This window comes from Tauraco erythrolophus, chromosome 4 (genome assembly GCF_009769465.1).
Source record: "Tauraco erythrolophus isolate bTauEry1 chromosome 4, bTauEry1.pri, whole genome shotgun sequence".
NCBI classification, from domain to species: domain Eukaryota; kingdom Metazoa; phylum Chordata; class Aves; order Musophagiformes; family Musophagidae; genus Tauraco; species Tauraco erythrolophus.
This window is the reverse complement of record NC_141468.1, coordinates 42,073,779-42,097,007: the sequence shown is the minus strand read 5'-3', so window position 1 is coordinate 42,097,007 and position 23,229 is coordinate 42,073,779. Positions and strand designations below refer to the sequence as shown.

The window sequence follows — 23,229 nt, the reverse complement described above, 5'->3', positions numbered from 1 at the left end:
CTCACAACCTCTCTTCATCCAGGACACGCAGTGCTGTCATTTTCTGCGGGCTGAGACAGAGGATACCTGTGTGAGCCTGGCGATAGGCACCTCCAAAGGGGTGATCTTCAAAACAAAGAATTGGGAGATCTTCATGCAGGCAGCACTTTTCATACACAGAACTGGAAGTGCTTGAACATGTACAACCAACACTAAGCAGATCTTTCATACAGTGTCATGGTTTAGCCCAGACAGCAAATAAAGGCCATGCAGCTGCTCGCTCACCCTCCCCTACCCTCGGGGAATGGGGAAGAGAATTAAAGGAGAAAAGGGAAGAGGATCCATAGATTGATATAAGAATAATATTATTATAATAATAGTAGTACAAAATTAAAAATAATACTGTGATAATAAGTGTGTGTATATATATATGTGTATAATGATAAATACAAACAAGTGATGCACAGTGTCATTGCTCACCACGCAGTGACCAAGACCTGTCCTGTCCCAGCAAACAATTCTCAAAGAGATAAGTTCCAACACTGCAATCCCAGATGAGCGAGAGGCCCAAAAAGTGAGAGAGAGATAGCACTCCAAGAGTCCAAGAGAGTCCTTGAAAGAGAAGTCCTAGAAGATCAAAAGCTCTTCTTCCAAGTCAACCCTCATCTTTATACTGGGCATGATGCTGCATGATATGGAGTACTCCATTGGTCAATTTGGCCCTCAATCTTAAGTCCAAGTTCAAATCACAAGGGGAGTTGTGGACCCTTTGTCCCAGCCATGCTCCCCCCCAGCCTGTTGTGCTCCTCACACTGGCAAGAACACGGCAAGATGAAAAGTCCTTGATGTCTCAGTGCCAACTAGAAACATCAGTGTGCTTCTCATAACGAACCCCAGACTAAATCCAAAACACAGAGCTCTTCTGGCTGCTAAAAAGAAAAACTAACTCTGTCCCAGTCAAAACCAGGACACAGAGTAACTAGACAAGAAGCATCACGTTCCCATCTCCACAAGCAGATTTCCTTAACTTTCTTCAAAGGAACAGCTATCCTGTAGTGCACCGGGACCAGAGAACTCGCCAAAAGTTACATGGCAAGTAAACAGGGGAGTAGGGAATGACCTCCAGCCACCCTGCTGCCCTCAGCACTGGACACCACAACACCCACCAGATGTATATGTTTACAAAATAAGAAGTCGTACAAAAACCAATTCTTAAATGCACAATATGATTAATCCGAGATGGAGACTGGACAATACAAGCAGGTTTGTCACTGCACTTTGTGCCAACAAAGCTTTCAGGCTTTCAAATCTAGCACTATACTCATCCTCGGGAAATACCTCTCCTACGTGTTAAAAGCACAATGAAACACAAGGTATTTAAACATAATACTAAGAACATCAGAGGTTAGTACAATGAACAGTATGGTTAGAAGCACAGAATTGTTAATGTAGATTAAAATGCTTTGCCAGTAATCATGTGCTGAGAGACTCACTTTCCTGGCTGAGCCACGCGGCTTTTCTTCTCCACTGTGGGCCAGCCCTGCAAAGCCACACAGCTCTGGTGGTCCCAGGAGTGCACAGCCCTGTGGGAGCAAGGACGGGTGCCATGAAGCTACTCTGGCCTCAGAGGTGCCCAGGGAAGCTGCCAGACATACAGAAATCTCTGCACCGAGCAAGTGGACAAGGGCCAGTTCTCCTGTCGTACACAACAATTTGTAGGGACAAGCAGAGAGAGGTGACCCAGCAAGGTGCTGTGCCCAGCCTGCCCTGCGTTTTCTGGAGCATCCTCTTGGAGGGAGCCTGCACAGGGCCGGTGTGAATGGGATGGGCAGTTCAGCAGCAAACACCCACAGCCTTACAAAGAGTTGATGTCCTTCTCCGGCCATCCCTGGAGTCCAGGGACATGCGTGACACCACAGCTTACCGACTCTCCGCCGCAAGCGCTCAGGCACTCCACTGTTGGGGGAAATCGCTGGGAAAATCTATTCATATAATGCCACTCCAAATCCCTGCTCCTCACAGTCTGGAAGCATTTTGGTGAAGAGGGTAACTGAAAGGGGACAAGAATAACTGCAGGTACTGAATACCACCGAGGCCGTAAAATTAGATCCAATATTTAATCATCTTTTCCAATAATTGTTTCATTTTTCGGAGCAGTATTTCTGAGAGATTTCTACATTTCTTCACAATGAGCAGGTAATGATGAAAGATTTCGTCTAGACAGAAGCTGAAGTTTGAATTTTATAATGAAGTTCTACACAGTGAAAAAAACAAAATCAGTACAGTGTTATTTTTGTCTTAAAGTTTCTTTAAAAAAAAAACACAACAAAACAAAGCACAAGTTAAAAAACACCCAAAGCAACCAAACTTTATTATTTTGGAAATACAGTCTATCATAAAGTAAATATTTTAAATATTTAATATTAAACAATAGTAAAGATCACTTTGTTGAGATGAAACGAGCAACATCAGGGGTTTTTATAAACTGTCTCTCAATACTGTTAGGACCTGGGTAGCTGCTGTTTGGGACTAACAGCGCACTGCATATTTGGTGCATTTTTGGTAGAATACGCTTATTTACTCTCGTAGCAGAGGAAGCAATGAGCTGACATTTCATGGGGCAGTAATCCTGAGGCCATAGCAACTCTGCCGTTGGTGGAGACACTGGAAGGAGGCGCAGCTGGGCACCCTGCAGACTTGCAGGTATGTCAGATTGCCCCCCTTGAGACCTTCCTGCAGCTTTTTCTTTTCTATCAGCAGCCTTGCCGTTTACAAATGCTTCTTCTTTTTTATTGCCTCTGCCCTGACAGCCAAGCTCTTGGCACAGATGGTCAGGATCACGATGAGGACTCCAGCCAGGAACGTAACCAGAGGCCAGAGGAAGCAATGCAAGAGGACAGTCTCATCATGGGTGCGCTTCAGCATCACATCATCTGGCCTGCGAAGAGGAGGAACAGAAGAGGGAGAAAATATAAATCAATTTGACATCATCAGTTCATCATAAGTGGAAAGCATCTGCCACGGAAACAATAAAGGTGTTTTATTTGCAACAGTGTTAGAAAATGATTAAAGTGGACCATTTCATTCACTGCTTTCATTTGCTCGTCTATCACCAACACTCATGACAGGCCATGAGAGCTTTCCACTTGCAGTGCTTATAGGCTAACAAGTTCATCCAGGTAAAAAGAAAATTAAAAAAACATTGGTACTTTAGGTCTTCCAGAGGTCGTGGTCATCACAAAGAGCTTTGAGAGATATAATATCACACTGCAGATTGAAAAAACCACTCCAGCAAAAACGTAATACCAGGTAGCAGTTATACATGTCTACCTCAAACGGCATCAGACGCTGTGCAATGAGTTTAAAGTGCAAATATATCTTCCATTTGATCCCTGATGTGTCCATGGGGCTACATGGAGGCTCCTGACGAAGCCCTGTCTGTGGTCTGAGTCTGGATGAAGAGCCATTCCCTGTCCTCAACACTGCACTGCTGGTGGCCTAGGTTAGCCCAGTCGCACCATGAGGCAGGCTCTGCTCAAAACCTACCCCCAGGAGGACTCCTATCCAGCCCCAGTGTGCCTGAGGGTCTCAACTCAGCTCCCTCCCAGCAGAGGTTACTTCAGCTGTAAGCTGCGATTTGGTGCTGTTAACACCAGCTGCTCAGGGGACTTGAGTACACTCCTACAAGGACACTTTGGGGAGCTTCGGCTGAAGATCTGACCCTCCATGCCTCTGCCAACAGCATCTAACATACAGTCATGGCTGGGTCTGTGACAGATTTATGCATTTCCAAAGAGAAACAGAAAGGAGGGGAATAGCAAGGAGGAGGCATCTCAAGGAGCTTGGAAATTCAGCCATGCCACATATCTGAAAGATAGGTGTCGATCTGCCACTCCCAAATCTGGAAAACTGGTTGGGAAATCTGATCTGATGGCAGGTTTTCCTCAACCACAGCTCTTTCTGCTCTCCCTGCAGTTTGAGAGAGTTATTAAATCAATCTTGTGGCATTTGCACTTTGCTGCTGCTTTCCCATCTAGAGCCAGAGACACATAGTCTGCAGGAAAACTATCTGGAAGGAAAGAGGACTTTCCTCTAATTGGGCAAATACATACAGTCTTGACTCATATTGGTCCTCAGTTACATTGAACACTCCCATCCCACATTGCTTTGTCGATGCTACCTGGCGCTCCTTGGAGCAACAAACCTCACAGCCTAAAATCCTGACAATCCAGGCTCATCCAGCCGTGTCCTGGGAATTAAGCCCTCCTAACATAGTTGCACGTGGGAACAGATATCTGTGCAATGTCTGTGCTGTCTCTTCCGCGACAGCTTCATCCTGGTCAGAAAGCACAACTAAGAAAACATTCCATGTAGGGGAAACAAGAAGAAATTATTTTTCCTTCACTGAGAAGTTAATTAATGGAGGTGTCTGCAAATCTGCAGGGATTTATTCATCCTTAAGGTGTCGGTGGAGCCAGACTGCCAGGCTACATCTGATCTCTGATGCAGTTGCACTCACATTTGCATTTGGGGTTCTCTCCTCCAAAATTGCCATGTGGAGGTTACTCTGCACCATGCCAGCCTGCAAGTCCTCAAGGCCAGCACCACGCATCTCTATTTGTGAAGTTAGGAGCAGAATAAGACTGATTATGAGCAGGTCAGATGTATGAAAGTTGAAACTCAGCAACATAAAAAATGATCAAAAGAAACACAAGTGTATTCAATAGTGGAACACATGAAGTCTACTCAACTGAAATCCCCCAGACACATAATCAGGCACGTGTGGAGACTGTAAATTGAATAAAACAATATTAACTTCATGGGCACAAACTCACCAGTCTACACCATCTAAATGACGGCATCCAAACAGAAAAATCCTTTCACAGGAGGTGTAATACTGGTTCCCTCATATTTATTGTATCATCTGCAAACAACATAGTGCCAATTGGCAAGGAGGCCGTAAGTAGGCAGCATTCAATTCTCACAGCTCTCAGATAACAAGTGACATTGAATTTTAACTCTTTTTTTTTAAAGCAGATACTACTCACGTTCAAAAACAAGGGGCAAGCGAACAAACTAGAATATTGGATGCAGTTAAAGAAAAGAAAGTGTGATTGAGGAGAGAAAGATATCCTTTTGACTGAATCTTAGATATTTTGGAAAACACCTGTACCAAAGGTAGCAGCAATGGATGTCCAACACTTATCATAGGTATGACTATAACTCTTGCAACTTAGTAATTTAAGAGCTTCCCTTTCGGAAAAGAGTCAAAGATGTACAAAGGCTTTTAGTAAAGCCTCAGGACAAGGTTTGGTTCAGATGGATATTATGGCTGTTCTTAGCCACAGCAAGAGTCCCTGTGCAGTTCATACATGACAGAAGGCGTGCAGCAATTCACTACGGACTGCTCGCAATGAGTAAGACAAGAAGTCATTACTGGGTCCCCCAAAAATACGTCATTAAATGACTATTGCCACTACATTTAAGATATTAAATGCCCTTCTTTAGTCAAGGAGAGAGACATGCACTCCTGGAGGGTTACTCAGTGTGTGGGAGAGCTCAGGACCCTCCGAGATGTAGCCTTTTGGTACTGACTCTTGGTGCCAAAAAATGATGGGATAAATCTCAGCCTTACTCTCACTTGATTTAATCTGCATGGTAATTCTGGAGGAGCTACCATGCTTTCAGCGGCTCTTTACCGTATCTCAAATTAATTTTCCTATGCAGTTAAATGCTGCTGGATCCCCTGAATGAACAAGAAAAGCAAATAAAGGGAGATAGCGCTGCTGGCAGACAAACCGCATGCTCCTGGATGGCAACATCCCAGTTACCTGCCTGTAACAGCCCGTGCTAACTTATCAAGACCAACTTTGGCAGCGTATAATGCTGTTTCTTTGTGCTTGTGTCCCTCTCTTGTCAGGACCAGCTCCTCTTTCTTGCATCTGCTGACCTATGCAGAGATGTCACGGGGTGTAGGGGAGAGCACTGGGGAGTGCTGGGGTGGCCAGGGGAGGCAGTGGAGGATGGAAGCCTGGGCTAGGCAGGGAGCCTGGGCTCAGCAGTGCCTGGTTAAGGAACTCTCCACTGCAGATCCATCATCAGAGGCGACAGCAGTTATGGAAAGTGCTGTGGAAAACACCTTAGAGAGAGCAATGGTAGCAGAGGGTGCCACCAAGACACAGATTTTAAGGCAGAGGGAAATGCCTGAACAAAGGTTATTGAAAAAGAAAACGTTTATTATTTTTCTTTACAAGGTAACTCTTTTTACCTCTGCTTTTTGGTGCTGAGATTGCAAACAAGGGAGATGCATGGAGGTAACCGCAGAGGCTTGGCAGGGGGTCATCACGCCCCACGTGCTGCCCCCTGCAAACGAGGCAACTGGGCTCATCTCCAGGTTTTCTCTTGCACCTCAGAAAGAGGGGTAGGGAGGCACAAGGTGGGTGATTTGCTAGCCGGACTTGCAGATCCCAGCTGAGCAGCCAGGGACTAGCATGGCGGGCAGCGTGAGCCAGGGCTTAGGGGGCCACCTGGCTAAAATCCTGAAAAATAAACACATTTGTGTTTGTTTTCAGGTGATCCATGCCAGGATAAAAAAACAAACATACGTATTTCATGTGAGATCTGCAAGGTCCAGAACGAAAGACTGGCGAAAAATTAGGAAAAGACAAAGGGAGTTAGAATCAGAATTGATCAGAAGAATTAAATATAGGAAAGTCATTAGTGGTTAATTAAGAGGTTAGCCTACAGAAGCTGGATTTCACTTCATCCAGGCTGTTTGTTATGCTCACGTGATGGCATTAGTTTAGGGGAAGAGCCATCCTCCACCTCCTGAAGAAATTAATGATCACACAGAGCAGAACAGCCGCCACCGACCAGTGAGTCTCTGAAGGAACCGGCGAGGTGCGCAGAGCAGCTGTCCTCCAACCTCCGAGCCGACGGAGTGTTTGGGGACATCCCTGGGACAACTCCTAAGCAATCCTGCAATGAACCCTGAGGGATAAGGGACAACATCTGCTTGGAGAAGGTACCCAGAGCAGCAGCTAGGACTGCAGAAGCCCTGCTCAGCTGGCAAGACACAGCCATGGTGCTGGACAGCTTGCTGCAGCGTCCTGTGCGGGGCTCAGCTCGTTACCAGAGTGCTGCATCAGCCCACCTCGGGGATCAGGAAGAGTTGGATCTATCCTGCTGTCCTGGTACAAAAATCTTTGGCTTTTGCTACAAGGCTTCTGCAGTGATTAATACAAGAGAGCTGCCCGCAGGTTTTTGAATCAGAAATATGCACACAGAGATACTTGTCTTGCCGAGCACACACAGAGAGTGTCACCAAGAAAGCAAAGTCTCTGGCAGTGAGACGGGAGGTTTATGTGGCCCGTCACAGTTGCTGCTGAGTCCTGAGATAATCACGACAGCTGCACTGTGAGACAAGAGGACCCAGAGCCGGACTGTGCCAGTGGGTGCAGACTCCCAGCACAGTGCTGCACCACAATGGAGACGAGAAGTTCTGAAACCAAACACCCTATAGGGCCTTCAGGAGAATGGGCTTTTGGGTGATTATCACCTGCCCGTGAAACAGAAGCACACAGCAGCAGGAAAATCTTGCAGCCACCCAAGAGCTCTAGATACAGGCCAAAAGAGCAGAAAGTTTTAGCTGAAATCTCTGAATTCCAGCTCTAAAACAGTAACTCTTATCAATAGCAGAAGCAAGGAGAGCAGGAGCCTGGAAAGGAGCCACGGAGCTGCTGCGGGAATGGCAGGAGCAGCAGACAAGGCTAGCAGGACCGGGCAGAGAAAACAAGAGGATGGTGGCAGGGGGAAGGGAGAAAGAGGTATTTAACAGGCAGCAAAAAGTAGAGGAGAGGGCTGTAGTCCTTCAGTGAACGATCCCATTCCTTGCGAAGAAAAACAAGTAGCTATCAGGGCACTGGAAACACAGTAACGTAACTGTTTTCGTTCTGCACTGCAAGGTCAGCATGTATCAAAACCGCAGTTTTGACTTTTTCTTGCTGCTTTTGTAGAAGTTCCCTGCCAGTTCCCAGAGTCTGAAGGCTTGTTGTTTGACTTGGAAACAGAAAAGGGAAGGTGTCCCCATTCCTGGAGGAAATCCTCTCATGACAAGGGCACGATTTTGCTGGAAACCTCCCCAGCATCTCTCTCCCTTGGTGCTGAGGCAGCAATGCCTAAAAAAAAAGGAGGTACGTCATGCCTGGAAACTTGTTTCTTTTCCCTATGAAAATCAGCAGATATATTGCCTTGTCCCTGCAAGTGTAGTACATGTAATAATGTACTGTGACATCTGTATAATACTGCAATTCAAAGGCGTTGACCAGAGGGGTTGCACATTTTCTCCCTAAGCTCAGTTATGGACCATCTCTTTTTCCAGTGATGTTACCATTCAGCTCTCCAGTAAATGCAAAGCCTCTCAAGGGGATGTACCCAAACTCCTAACACCAGTTATCAGTGCACAAAACAGTGGCAGGGGCAAGAGAGCGGTCTAGTGGGACAAAAGGGGGAAAAAACCCTGAATACTTTCAAGCCCTGCTCAGGCACTGAGACCTGGTTCTGCTGCCAACAGTGACAGCCACTGTGCAGCACCACCATCACGGCCTGGCAGCAGCCCCAGGGTGAAGGAAGAATGAACAAACTAAAAACCCCTAAAGAAGTCCTATCTTAACTCTGAAAACACACCTTTCCCTTTCATTGAGCAGACAAGGAGGGAGGAATTCTGTTTTCATTGCTGAAAGGTGAGAGCAGCACTTACTTTTAGCAGGACTTTGAGCTCAGGGTTGAAGCCTCATGGGGCTCTGACCAGGGATAACTGGATTACCTGTTACATCATGCAACACATCCCTGCTAGGCGCTGCCAGGCAGTTCACAACAGGCACTGGATAAAGCAGGCCTCTATCAGAGCCTTCAGAGCAACTGCTGAACATCACAGGGAGAATTGCAGTGCAAGGTTACCAAAAAGTCATGTAGGACCAAAAAGCTACAGGCATGTAAACATTTCTGTTATCACTTATGCACCACACCGTGCAATTTATGTGACAGAGAGAAAGCTGACAGAGACAGGAGCATGGGATAGGGAAACCTTACAAATGTTTTTTGTATTCAAGCAATCTGGATTTAAAGATGTTTGCAATCTGCATACACTTACTGTGCCACAATTATTCATATCCCTCCTCTATGGCGAGCAGCCATCAATATTTTTTCCCCTGTTGTTGCAAGATGTAGAGCTCCTCGGCTGGACGGCTGCATGCTGGGGCAGTGCTGTGTCTTACTAACTGCAAAGTCCTTTCCCTCTTGGCCCCAGCACTGCTCCACAGGTGATACAGTAAAAGAAAGCATAGGAAATAGCAACATCATCTTCTAACTGGAGGGAATTAATTTCGAAAACATTGTGAAGTACCAAAGCAAACCGAGGTTTCGTTTTCCACCGTTTATAAATGAGCAGCCCTACTACCTACTCATGTCAGGGGAGGTTTAGATTAGATTTTAGGAAAAATTTATTTACTAAAAGAGTGGTCAAACATTGGAACAAGTGGCCCAGGGAAGTGATGGAGTCATCATGCTTGGAATTGTTCAAAAAATGTGTAGATGTAGCACTCCAGGATATGGTTTAGTGGGCATGGTGGTATTGGGTTGACGTTTCAACTTGATGATCTTAGAGATCCTTTCTAACCTTAAAGATTCTATGGTTCTATGACTCTACCTGAGCACCCTCAGCTTCTGCAGATATTCTCAGACAAATGGCCTGCAGGGTACCCCAACACCGTACAACTGGTCGCTAATAACTATACAGTGTTTGCTCTTCAAATCTCAAGGGAATTTGTGTACAGCATCCTGCAGTAAACAAAGAGAAGTATAAAGTGTGGCTGGCTCATCTGCTGAGCATGGCAAAGGAACCACAGAGTGTTCTTGCCATACTGGATGCATCCAGAGCTAAACAGCAATAAGGCTTCATAAATGAGCCACTAATAAGAAATTACTTGACACATGTTGTTCTATCTGTCTCTACATGGCATGAGACTGAGGGGTCTGAGCTGATGGGAATCTTGGTTTCTCTCTTTTTGTTCTTGTTATTGATGTCAATGAGACCTGGAACATGAAATAAAGTGACGGCATCTTCCCCATCCCACCTGTTCCTACAGGCCTCCCACTTTAGGGCATGCAGCCGTGACCTTTGTTTGTGGTCGTGACTACAGACCCCTTGGGACCCTCGGTGTGAGATCCATGAACACTGAACCACTAGAACTCAGTGCCTTCTCAAACCTTCAGCAACAGCCTGAGGACTTTACCTGAATTTGTCATTATTTTGTGCTCTGAAACACTAGGGGTTGGTTTCTGCTGGGCAGGGCTCCCTTCAAACCCAAATATCGTCACACCAACAGACAGGCACCTTCACCAGAGGTCCAGAAAAGCAACTTTCCCATGCAGGTTGCACCACTTGGCCCAAAGCCAGCCAGAGTGGGACACTAAAGGTACGTGCCTACAGTGGCAAAGCACAGCGTCTCTTTTCAGCAAAGCGCTGAGATCCAAGCTGAGCTGTGCTGTGGTTCCCTAAGATGAATGTCATACAGCTGGTTGTGCTGGGCCTCTCTATTTATATTAACCGAGAATGATTGAAATTGCCAAGTCTGCTTCTCACCCCTTTTGTATGACTTTGAACTGTACAAATGGCATCACTTTCTTCTTTTCAAAGCAGCCTGTTGAAATGTGCCCCACCAAAGTGAAGGGAGGTGTTACCTAACGGCGCGCTCTGCACGCAGCAACAGTTCTGAGAATGGTGTTAAATCAAATTTGATGAAGAGGAGACAATGTTCATTCATTACCTATATGTTTACCTAGGGTTTTATTCTGCCGTTTCAAAAGAGAGAGTATTAATATTGCAAATACTACTCTTTCGAAGGAACCTACCACTATATTCTATGTGTTTTATACAGACCGACACAGAAGAGTTAGCTCATCCACACAGTTAAAAAAATACTGACGGAAAGTTTACATATTTCTTTTTTGAAGTGATGTTTCCTTCAATTTGTATGGTTTTTTACTGCTTCACAAGCTGTTTAGTCATCGTAGCTCTAAAAGTATACCGAAGCAAGCACATTCCTAATCAGCAAAACTTATCTCTCAAAGCTCATTCCTATCTCCAGGAGAAAATAGATGGCGTACGCATTTCAGCTTAGACTATTTTCAAGTATCTCTGGCAGTGAGTCTCTCTTCTGCTGTACATAAATTGTTGTATGGTCAGCAAAAGGCAGCATTTCAAGGCAGCCGTTGCATTTGGCAAGAACATTTAACAGTACAGGATGCATCAACTATAAGAAAAAAAACCTTGCCTGAGTGCTGCTCAATTCCTCACTGTCAACCTACATAGATGGCTGACCCTTGGCAGTATGCAGCCTCGGAAAAGTTTTGCCTTTGCTTCACCTACAGATGTGATGTGAGAACCAGCTCACCTAGCTCTGGACACCTACCACCTAGGTGCCTGCACCCAAGCAGTTCACCTTAAGCTCCTTTACAGAAAAGAAACAAACATCTCTGGGCATCTGACCTATGTTAGACATTTGTTTTGGGGTAAGATAAAAGGCTCCTATTTCTCTCCACTGACTATAAAAGCTAACTTTCACAGCCTCTAGTCACAACAGCTCAGATGCATCCTAGCCTTGATGTCTCCTGCAGAAGATCTCGTGTTTCTGACCATGCTGCTCGCTCAGGAGGTGGCTGCTGCAGGTCCCAGGTCTCAGCAGAGTGGGGAACCGGCAGCACCCACCTGCCCTGAGAAGCCAAAATCATCACCCGGCTCCTGGTTAGCAGACCCAAGTATTAGCACCTTGTGGCCAAAGCACCTCCCAAGAAGAACCTTGCCAGGTCTTATGTCACTGCACAGGGTGCCCTAAATTTTAACCTCTGCATGCTGTAGATTGTTTTTTTCCTCACTGTAAGAAATAACCAGGTTTTGCGACAAAGTATTGGTGGTTTCCCTCAGCAAAGAGTTGACTGGGGACAGACTGTCATCATGGGCATGCTGACTAGGTCTACATTCTTTCAAGGGAGGGAACAACAATCATAGCCAGCATAGGACAAAACTGAAGCCCCCAATGCATTCAGAGGGCCACTCATAGGAGAGCTGGGCATCTCTCTGCCTGCCACTCTCTTCCAGCTCCCTGGTTCCTCCAAGGTCCTAGCACACACTGGCATCCATTTTCCTCCTGTGTGTCTTAATAAATTTAAACATCTGATGCCAGCACTCCCACACTCTGAATCACACCAGCAAGCACCGAGCTATTCCCACCCAGGTTTCCCTCATCTGTTTAACTTTTAAGTGCTGTTGGGGTAGGACCAGCCTCCTCCTTTAGTCCCTCATATGCAGATATCTGAGTGCTTATCTTAGTAATCAAGAACAGTCTCCTCAGCTCTATCAAAATTACTTGTGCTGATCAAATTAATCAAGTGTCATATGCTTTCAGAATTGGTGTCTAAATCCCATAAAACCTTGGCTGATCTGGAGATCTTAAATAGTCTCTTTCCATCTCCCTGTCTACATGGATCTATCATCCCAACCATTGCTGTTCTCCCAAGTCCTCCCAGCGAGCCTGCACACTGCAGTAACAGTAAGTTGCTGCCACCACATCACCTTTTGTTCCTGGCACATCATCACCAGAAAGAGACAGGCAAAAGGACTCTCTCTTCTTCCCATGTACTGAAGGAAGGAAACCACAAGTCACCCTTATACACACGTAAGTCACATCAACATCAGTAGTAAAAGTAAGAATTGAAACAGAAGAGGAGATGCTTTAAGTTACAACTTTCCACTCTGGAAGCATGTATGAAAACTATCAGTTCTGTGAACATTTATTATATGTGTCTGACTCATTAATCCCCTACGAACATGATTCCTGAGTTGATTTTTAGTATTTACTGATCTCTCCTTTTCTTCTAACCCCTCCCAAACACAGTAGGATTTGTCTTCCATGAAGGAAAGAAACATCAATACTCAAGGCAAAAATTTGCCACCTGAGTGTTAAAAGCCAAGATGCTTTTTGCCATGAAATGATATGTTTTAGGGGAAACTTTCCTCAGAGCTTTATATTTTTACTTCAAATTGTAAAAACACTTCTCCACTTTCTTTGTAGCTTTCCATCAACAGAGTTGTTTTACAGAGTTCTGCACTGAACTCCGTGCCATAAACCATAACACTGTATGGGTGGGTGTGTACATACATATGCATGCATTTATATATTTTGTCTAACAGAACCAATGGACAGCTGTTAAGCAGATGCATAAGCACTTCTGCCTGTGCAAATGTAGATTACTCACCTCAAGTGCTGGTTAAAATAGCATGTAAATGGCTGCGAACCCACTTTCTCTTTCCAGTATTTCTGCTTGTACGTGACGTTCTCAGAGTTCTCTTGATCGTCTCTTGCGCACGGAGGGATGTACGAACACTGCCAACACACGTTGCAAAACAGAGTTACTTCCATGCTCAAGAACGCAGGGCATTACTTTCTCTGCATTTTCCTCATAACACCAGTGTGACTGAAATGGGTAAAGAATAATAAGAAACTCCAAAGAAACAAAAAAGAAGAGTTTGCTGAATTTTACTTCAATTGCTAGTTACTCCCTGCAGGTACTGGAAAAGAATTTGCCAACATTTAGAGAAAAAATAAAGGCTGTATCATGTTTTGTTCTGTTATCAAACCAGCCTGCCATGTAACACTTTGAGTTTTCGCATATGAGTGTAAAAATGATTGTTTCATTTTGACACATTCCTAGCCAGCTGCACAGATCAGGTTTGAATTACTTCCTATTTTCAGTGAGGCACAAAATCACAAGTTTTGTTTAGCACCATTCTAATAAACAACAAAAAAATTCCAGCAAGCTTTCCCAGATGATGGGATGGCTGATATCTGGCTGATATTGCTGGCAAAAGGCAGGTATTCTTCCACTGTTACAACAGAAGGAAACAAGCACAGAAAGTTCAAAGCCCCACTTCAGCGGAAAGATTCAGCATCTGCTTCTGCTCTATAGAAGACAACAAGAGTTGAGCGTGCAGCTGAGCTATCTGGAGATATCACCCCAGACATCTGCTTCAAAGCCCAAAGAGATCAAGGGAAGTTGCTCCCCTAGCTTGGTGCACCTGGCACTAGGCTTTCAAGACTCCCCTCTGGGTCACACACAACGCACGTACCTTGTTTCCAAGTCTTATCTTTGACACACCATCTTTCTCTCCTAGCCACAGGGAGTTAAACAAGAAAATAAAAAAATAATAAAAAAAAAAAATCTGCTGAATCCCATGTTGGCAGTATCAATATCTCAGTACCCAAGCACAATCTCTCCTATTGTTACCAGGCATCTATACAGGAGATCGTTACAGCAGACATTGAAACAAACTGAGTAACACAGCTTAAATGATCCTGGGGTAACATAAGGGCTTTTCTCCCTGGAAGATGTATGGATAGCAAGGCTCTAGCTACGCACACAGATTTTTAATTCCTTTAAAAGTGGGAGCTGCAAGCAGAAAAAAGCAACTGTGAAGATAGGATGAGGACGTAAGAGGTGCAGGTTGTGGGAAGCCCCTAAAGGGATACCCACATATGATCACAACATGAGTTTCTTCACAGTATCCTGAAGGTAATAACAACAAGGAGAGTGATACCCTCTCTAAACTGAAAATGAAGGTCCCCGTGTCTCACTGTGCCTGGTGAGTGCTTCTGCGCCCTCTCTATCTGGTGAGGTTTCACAGGGGCATACCATGCCTCCAGCTGCCTGCTATACCCAAGCTGTACAGGCCTACAAGTCCATCACCACCATACAATGCATAACTTGACGAAACAACTAGGTATCAATACACAATCTTCTGCCTAAATTTCCCCAGCGATCTTGAAAACTCCTTTTTCTGTGGTACCAGCTCTGGTAGGCAGCTTCCCTCTCTCCTCTGAAATATTTCTTCCTCGTGGTCAAGTCTACTCCTGTCCTCCACTATGAAAGCATGTCCAACCCAACAACTCTTCTGCTGGCCAAATTTTCTCCGAATCCTTCAGACACCTTCCACCTCCTCCAAATATTATGTGAATCCTTCACAAAGTTCACAACCTGGTAAACCATTGTTTATGCCCATCCTGAGTTTCAGGCTTAGAAACAACTGCAGACATCTCTTTTCCCAAGAGATGTCCATCTTAATGGACAAGTAGCAAGTTGTAACAGTCACCAGGGACAGCTCCATCACAGAGACTTCACAATTTTTGACACCAGTCCCCATGCTTTTAGCTCAATAGGAAGCTATAAAAAACAGAGGTTTTCAGGACAGGGATTCTGCTTGGTTTGAAAGATGTAAAGGGGCCCACAGACAGCTTGTCTGATCAACACATTTGTCTTTCCTCGTGCCAAGGCAAGACAGAGTATGGGAGTACTGCCAGTACCTACAGGAGGGACACCTAGAAGTTGGGGACAGCAGTGAATATGCTCTCTGTAACTCAAACTTCACACCACTCTTTGCACAAGTAATCCCAATGACAGTTGACAGAAAACACGCTGGACTCATTTTCATCTCTTCCTCTTTATCTTCATGTGGAAAACACAAAGAAGACATCCAAGGGCTTGCCATAAATCAACGACACCTCATTGCTCGAGCCTGTCAAGGAATTACAGACTTAAAGAGAGGAGCAGTCCCTGCTCAAGGCAAAATCATCATCATATGATTGCCAAGGGTCACCCTGAAACATCTCCTCAACGTGATGAAGGCCTTGAGACACAGTCAACACCCAAGGTCCAACCCCAATGTGGACTTATTACCTGCTGCACAAACAGTGGAGCTTGTATGCCATCCCAGAATGCCAGCACAGTTCCCACCAACCTGACGTTCATTTTGGCCCCTTCTGATCCACGTAGGTGGTGGATCTCTCCTTTCTCAGCCTCCCAAGCACACTTCTTGGGGACTTTGCTTGATCAGCTGTATTGTCCTCCAAAGCACAATCAGCAGGCAGATAAAAGAGAACCATAAACTGACAACTTTTGCTGCCATGAGTTGGTGGATGAACCTAAAGTGACCTCCTGCTTTGGCAACAGGCAGTTTCTGAAAGGTTAATTCTGCAGTCCTCCCACAAGACACGGTGTGAAATCCTACCATCAAAACATAAACAAATGTCAAGTGTTTGAAAGCAAGCTAGGACGCCTTGCGCTCAAACAAGGCAGCTTGCGCAGCACCATTCCGTTTCAGTGGAAGTGTCCCGCTCTGTATTTCTTTGATGTTTTTTTCTTAAACAAGTTACAATGAGGTTGGAGAACAGCACTTAAGATTAAACATTCAGAATAAATCTAATGGAGTGGAGGCCTTTTCAGCAGATCTATTGGTACACGATGCCGTAATCGCACCTCCTACACTATGTCATAGCAACGATAAAATTATTATGTAATTCAAATATGGTCTCAATTACACAGCTCAAACCCAGTGCCAGGCTAATAATATTCCCCCTTCAATCAAAGCCCGTGTTCGGATGGATGACTCAGTATTCAATTCAGTAAAAATGTCAGCGAGCAGCTAATATACCTTTACACCAAGGTTTTGTAAGATTTGTATCTGTGTTTGCTGCTGGATGCTCCCACTTCAGTGTCTCTGCAGATGCCTGGGAAGACTCCCAGTCCTTCTGAACACTTCATCAGAGCAGATATTCTTCTGTATCACAGAGAAGGGACAGAGGCATGAACTCTTGACCATGGTCTAGTTTCCAAGTTTCATTTCATGCTTTTCAAAGACTAATTCTTGCCTAATTCAGTCATATTTTTATGAAAAAGAAGCCAGGTTTGGTAGGTTCTGAGAGAAGGTGTCTCAAGCCTGGAAGATACTGTCTACAAATTGAGATCAAGAAAGTCTCAAATGCAAGCAGTTGCAAGGCCCTAAATTAGAAGCAAGTCAGCCCATCAGAAGACAAACCAATGGCACTAAGAAGCAAGTCTCCAGCCTCAGTCTTGTCAAGGACCATCCTCCTGGCTGCTGGGGAACTATGGGGCACAGCACGTACCATTTGCCAGCTGGCTCCAAGATGAACCCACCACTGGCCAAAGCTGAGCTCTTCAAGCAATGGTGGTGACACCTCTGTGATAAGATATTTAAGAAGGGGAAAAAGCTGCTGTGACACAGCAGTCAGAAGAGAGGAGTGAAAACACGTGAGCGAAACAACTCTGCAGACACCAAGGTCAGTGAAAAAGGAGGGGCAGGAGGTGCTCCAGGCTCCAGAGCAGAAATTCCCCTGCAGCCAATGGTGAAGGCCGTTGTGAGGCAGGCTGTCTCCCTGCAGCCCATGGAGGTTAACGGTGGAGCAAGAATCCACCCACAGCCCATGGAGGACACCACACCGGTGCAGGTGGATGCTCCCGAAGGAGGCTGTGACCACATGGGAAGCCCATGCTGGAGCAGGCTCCTGGCAGGACCTGTGAACACATGGAAAGAGAAGAGCCCATGCTGGAGCAGGTTTGCTGGCAGGACTTGTGACCGATAGGAGGACCCACACTGGAGCAGTCTGTTCCTGAAGGATTGCACCGCATACGGGAGAGACCCAGCCTGGAGCAGTTCGTGAAGAACTGCAGCCCATGGGAAGGACTCATGTTAGAGAAGTTCGTGGAGGACTGTCTCTTGTGGGAGAGACATCATGCTGGAGCAGGGAAAGAATGTGAGGAGGAAGGAGTGGCAGAGACAACGTGTGGTGAACTGACTGCAACCCCCATTCCCCGTCCCCCTGCGCCACTGTGGGGGAGAAGGTAGAGAAATGGGGAGTGACGCTGAGCCCAGGAAGAAGGGAGGGGTGAGGGGGAGGTGTTTTAAAGTTTGATTGTATTTCTCATTACCCTTCTCTGATTCAATTGGCAATAAATTCAAATAATTTCCCCAAGTCAAGTATGGTTTGCTATTGACGGTAATTGGTGAGCGATCTCTCCCCGTCCTTATCTTGACCCGCGAGTCTTTTGTTATATTTTCTCTCCCCTGTCCAGCTGAGGAGGGGAGTGACAGAGTGGCTTGGTGGGTACCCCGCAGCCAGCCAAGGTCAATCCACCACACCAAGCAACTCAAGTATGAATTTCTTCTAACTTTCAGTGTGAGTGTCTCTGTGCATTACTGGGTTATCTTCATGTTCTGGAAGGGAGAAGGAGCTGCCAGAACCATCCTACTGTGGCAGGAGATGAGCAGAGGGACTCATTCCATTGGTACAAAAAAATGCCTCCCTCCCAACTGACTGTGTGGAGGGAGCTGGAACTGAGCATCATGTCTGCTTTCCACCTGCGTCCATCAGCACAGACAAAGCCACCAGGTGTAACCAAACCCCAAACCCCTCACAGAGGCTCAAGACAGCGAGGGGTGCCCCAGGCAAGAGGAGATGGTGGTGGGGTTTATCCGTGGCATCTGGGGCTGCTTCTAGAGGAATCACTAGACAGCATCTGCAGAGTTTGCCCTTCACAGGCACCAGCCCAAACACAGATCTCATGCTTCACCAGATGCACCAGACACTCCCAAAACTAATGTAGAATTGGGCATATTTTGGTATTAAACCTCTTGTGTCTTGGGTCATATTTAAGAAAGTCCAAAACCCGAAACCAATTTATTCACAAGCGCACAGAAGAGAGAGCTGTGCATCAGCTCGGCAGGCTGAGCAGTTACAGAACGAAGAGTGCCAGGAGCACACACGGATGTGGAGCGCAGAGAAGGAGCATCTGCTGGCTGCTCTGCTCCCCTGCCCAGGGATGGGGACAAGGACGGGGATGGGGACAGGGAGAAGCTGATCTTGTCGTGCAGCTGCTAACATTAGGCTCACAATTCACTCCCCTGAAAGTTTCTTCAACAAAACAGTCGGCAAGTTCTTCCGGCACCACACTTAACTTTAAGCATAGAAAGGGAAAAGTCTAAAAAGTCAGAAAGCAGATCTTTTTAGCAGCTGACATACTCCATTGTCATTTCACCCAACCAAATCTATGGCCTGACCACTGCGCTGGCTGTAGACGCCGCCGCCGCCGCACTCAATGGCCAGAATAGTGACAAATTGACTTTAGAATTAATCACCCTTAAGCTTTATCTCAGAGATTGTTGTTGCTATCAAGGCAGCTGAAGAAAGGCTACAGTCCCTCTGCTGAGATTTCTTCCTCTGGGACAACAATTAAATAAAAAAAAAGAAAAAATAAAAGAAAAATAAAAGAAAAAAAAAAAAGAAATCCACAAATCTCTCGGACTGAACACGACTGTAATCGTGCCTGGTGCTTTATATATACATTTCTGGATTAACTCTGACCCAGCTACATAATCTTTTAAGAGCTAAAATGAATCCTGGGCTCTACAATGGTGTGATTATCTGAGGAAGCAAGAGAGAAAAAAAGAATAATTTCTTTTTCCTGCAGCTAGACCTCGCCAGAACAGACAGATTCATAGCTGCTGATATGTTTATACACCAGCCCACTCTACTACAGAATGAAGAGTATTTTTGGTCCGATACACTGGGGGGGTTTGGAGCAGAGCGAAGCTGCCAGCTGACTCAGTATTGTTGCGTGCTGGAAGGAGCCTGAACTATGCCTTTTCTGCACTGGTGATTTACCAGCGAGAATTGCTGCCCCACGCAGAGAATCAGCGAAACAGAACGTAAAGACTGTTTCGAAAAATTTAAAGACTGTTCGAAACAAAATTGGGCAACGTTTTCTTCCTTCTAGTTCGTTGGAACTGATTAGCGTGTTTTATGTCTGATTGCGTGAACACAAGTGAGCGTGCTGCGAGGTGGTGATGGAGATGGGAAGGGTTAAATGGCTCCTTAAGTGTTCATTCATGAAAACATACTGGATCCCAAGAATTAAATCCAGCAGATTCCTACTCCATTGGTATGACTAATCTATTTCAGTATAAAATCTTGAAAGCTTTTAAAGACAACGAGATTTTAGGATGAAAACTAAAAGGAGAATATAATTGCTCAGCTACACAAACATTAAACTTGGGGAAAAAAGGGAAAAACAAAGCAACAGCTACACATACTTCATTCCTTTAAAAGGATATGTTTTCCTAATGAGATCTAAACAACTTTTCTTCTTATTTTGTATCGGTTTTATATAAGCTCCTTTAAGTAAGGAAATAATTAGAGTGCATTTTTTTTTCTGTGTTGTTTTCCACTCAGTTAAATTCAATTACTACCAGAGAATGTGGTTACATCCAGAAATACATCCTTTCTGCTTGCTCTCGTCTGGTAAATCAGATTCAGTCCCCAGCAATCAATATTCCAGGGCAAACAGCCCACACCTAGACACGCAAGGTGCACGCTAGAGAAAATGGATTATATTTGTAAGAGCATGCAAGCACAACGCGCTGCCAACACACAGCCCTGTGTCTCCTTATTAATTGTTAAATAAAAATAGGCTTCTGAGTGACATTTACGGGCATCACTTCAGAAGCTCTGAGTGCTTCCCTGCAGAAATTGTAATCCAGCCCCTGGGCAGGTGCAATCCTCCTCTTCCCATCAGACTTCCAGGAAAGCAGAAGAAGATGGGATCAAGAAGTAAAAGCAAAACAAAACAAAACACTCTGGCTACTCAGAGCGACATTGCAGTTGCAGCCCAGTTTGAAAGCATCTGCTGAAACTGAGGATGCTGCAAGAGCTGCTGAGCAAAGGCGCGCTGGTGACACGGCTTACTACCCACCGCCCACCTCCCAGCCCTGGTGGAGATGGCCACAACGGGGCCGTCGGGCTGTGCTCTGGGCCAGTCGCACTGCACCCTCTGCGGCAACATGGCATTTCACCCCATGTCAAAAGGGCATTTCGCCAAATACTCCCAGCCCACCTGAAGATGAAGAGAGGTTTAGGGACAGCTGGTGCTTGGACAGCTGGGTGCTCATGGTGCACCTCTCCGTAACCATGGCTCTCTCCACGGGGAGCCTGGCAGCAGCAGCCCCAGGGAAAGGTGAAGCTTGCAAAGCTCCCTTGCAGGCCAACGTTTCATCCGCTTTGCTCTCAGGCACCATCCAGCACTGCAGCTTCATCGCTCATCGCTTCTGAGTGGTGCCAACAGTTTAATCCAAATCCTGTCAGACTTATCGTTCTGCTTCTTACTGTGCTGATTTTTACCCCGACCACCCTCCTGAGCCCACAAGCTGTCAAGGGGAAAAAAAGCAACCTCTAAACCCCAAGTTTGCAACTTATCCCTTTGTTCCAAGGGACAAATCCATACCTGTGTAACTGCGACTGTGGAGATGTGAGGCTGCACATCCCAAACTGGACACACAAGTGTGCTCCCCAGCCCCTGCACGCAGACCCTTGCATCGTGCTTAGCGTGACCCTAGGCACTGCTCTACATCCCTGTCTCGGTCGAACAGCTGAAATTCGCTTCTCCAATACACTCCCAATTTCAGGTTCTTTCAGAGGGAGGGGCAGGGGAGGAATTCTGCCACATTTTGGATTTTCTGGAAGCTACTTAAGAAAATCTCCTCCACGTTGACAGCATGCTGGCAAGGTGGTCTTTACCCAGCACGACAGGAAAAAGAACAAAGCAGAATAACTGCCTTTGAAGAAAGAAAAGCACAAATCACACGTTGCCTTCGGGCTATCCTGCTTTTCGAGGAAGATGCAACTTTAAAGATGCTTCTGCTCGCTCCGTTTTCACGTGGTGGAGAAGTTCAAGAATCAAAACAGCACCGAGGAAACTTCTGTTTCGGTGCAGCCCTCTCTCACCAGCAGCGGCTCGGTTAAAGCTTCTCCTTCCGCTTCGGGGAGCTGCTCCGGGAAACCTCCAACAACCTCCCGGGACACACAGCGCGACAGCGTCCGTCCCAGCTCGGGCAGACCGATCTCCCGGCCGGCAGCAGGCGTTTCTCCCGGCTTCTCCCCGGCTTCCCGGGGCTGCCGGCGGGGCCGACCGGGAAGCGGCAGCGGAGCCGCCCGCTGCTCCCCGCGAGCGCCCGGGGCCGGGCGGCACCGCTCCCGCGGGAAGGGGGACCCAGGGCTGGGGCTGCTGGCGAAAAGATACACATGAAGTGTGCGTGTGTATGTATATAACGGTATACTATATAGGGAGTATCGTGTTACACTATATATACAGCGTGTGTATACAGGGAGAGAGACTATATGTACACGCTATATGTATGCACCATGCATAGTATTTATATATATATACGTACTTTTTGCTGAGTAACAGTACAGGGGCGCTTCGAAGGGACGCTCCGCAACTTCATCCCCCCCCCCGCCCCCCCGCCCCGCATCAGCGAAACACCCGCACCTGAACGGAGGGCGGTGACGGGAGACCCGGAGCCCAGCGGCGGGCACAAGGCGCAGTGAAAGGGCAACCAGCACCGCGACGAGGGGGACAGGATTTGCCCTGTGGGACCCACCACCCCCCTTCTACAATTCATTTTGAGAACGCGGGGCCGAGCGGGTCTCTCACCTTGGGATTGATGCGGAGCTGCCGCTCGTCCTCATGGAGCAGAGCGGGGAGGGAGGAGCGGGAGGTCCGGACCAGGACCTGGAGGCAGGGATAGCGGGCGGTCCCGCGGCAGGCAGCCCCGCAGGAGAAGGTGCAGGCGAAGCGTTCCCCCAGCTGCCGCACCGCCAGCACCGTGCAGTTGGCGGAACCGCCCCCGCCCCGTTCCTGCAAAGCCGGTCGGAGCCAGCAACAACCCAAACCCAAGAGGGAAAGCAAACCGGCGGCGATGAGGAGGAAACCCAGCCGCATGCTTTTATCCTCCGCCTCCGTGTATTCGTAAGCCGCCCGGCTCCGCGCCATCGCCCGGCTCCCGCTGGCATCCACCGCCCGGCAGCCGCTGCCATGGGCTAAAGCTCCCGTTCTTCCCCGCCTTCCTCCCCGCCTCCTTCAGGGTTGAGGGAGCCACGGGGGTGGGTGTGCGTGTAACCAAAAAAAAAAAAAAAAATCAAATAAATAAATAAAATAGAAATGCAAACTCGGTTGACCTAATTCAAACTACCCTCCGGGGGTGGAAGGGACAGATTGCAACGGGATTATCTAGCCCGAGAGATTTGCTGTGGGGAGGGTTAGTCTGGATTAATATCGGGTACTGTGCAAGGTGCGATGTCTAGAAGGGGGGCTGGGGGGGGGGTGGGCCGCAACGCGCCCTTGGGGCGCGTTGCGGCCCACCCCCCCCCCCAGCCCCCCTTCTAAACCAGCATCCCCACACAGGATGGGGTACCAGCCCCGCAGATATCTCCAGAAGAATAAAATCATGGCTTGAGCCAGGTCATGAAAATAGTTTGCACTTCCTAATTCTCACCGCCAGCTTGGTCT

The 23,229-nt window shown here is 46.8% G+C and overlaps 1 protein-coding gene across 1 annotated transcript; it reads right to left on the bottom strand.

Annotated features, from left to right (window-relative positions):
* Positions 1 to 2,748: 2,748 nt before the first annotated feature.
* On the bottom strand, positions 2,749 to 22,713 carry KCNMB4 (potassium calcium-activated channel subfamily M regulatory beta subunit 4). Its single transcript, XM_086610903.1, has 3 exons — positions 22,375 to 22,713; positions 13,294 to 13,421; positions 2,749 to 2,917 (listed from the first exon to the last, which is right to left on the bottom strand). Exons 1-3 carry the CDS (start codon positions 22,711 to 22,713, stop codon positions 2,749 to 2,751), a joined length of 636 nt encoding a protein of 211 aa, XP_086467029.1.
* Positions 22,714 to 23,229: the final 516 nt, after the last annotated feature.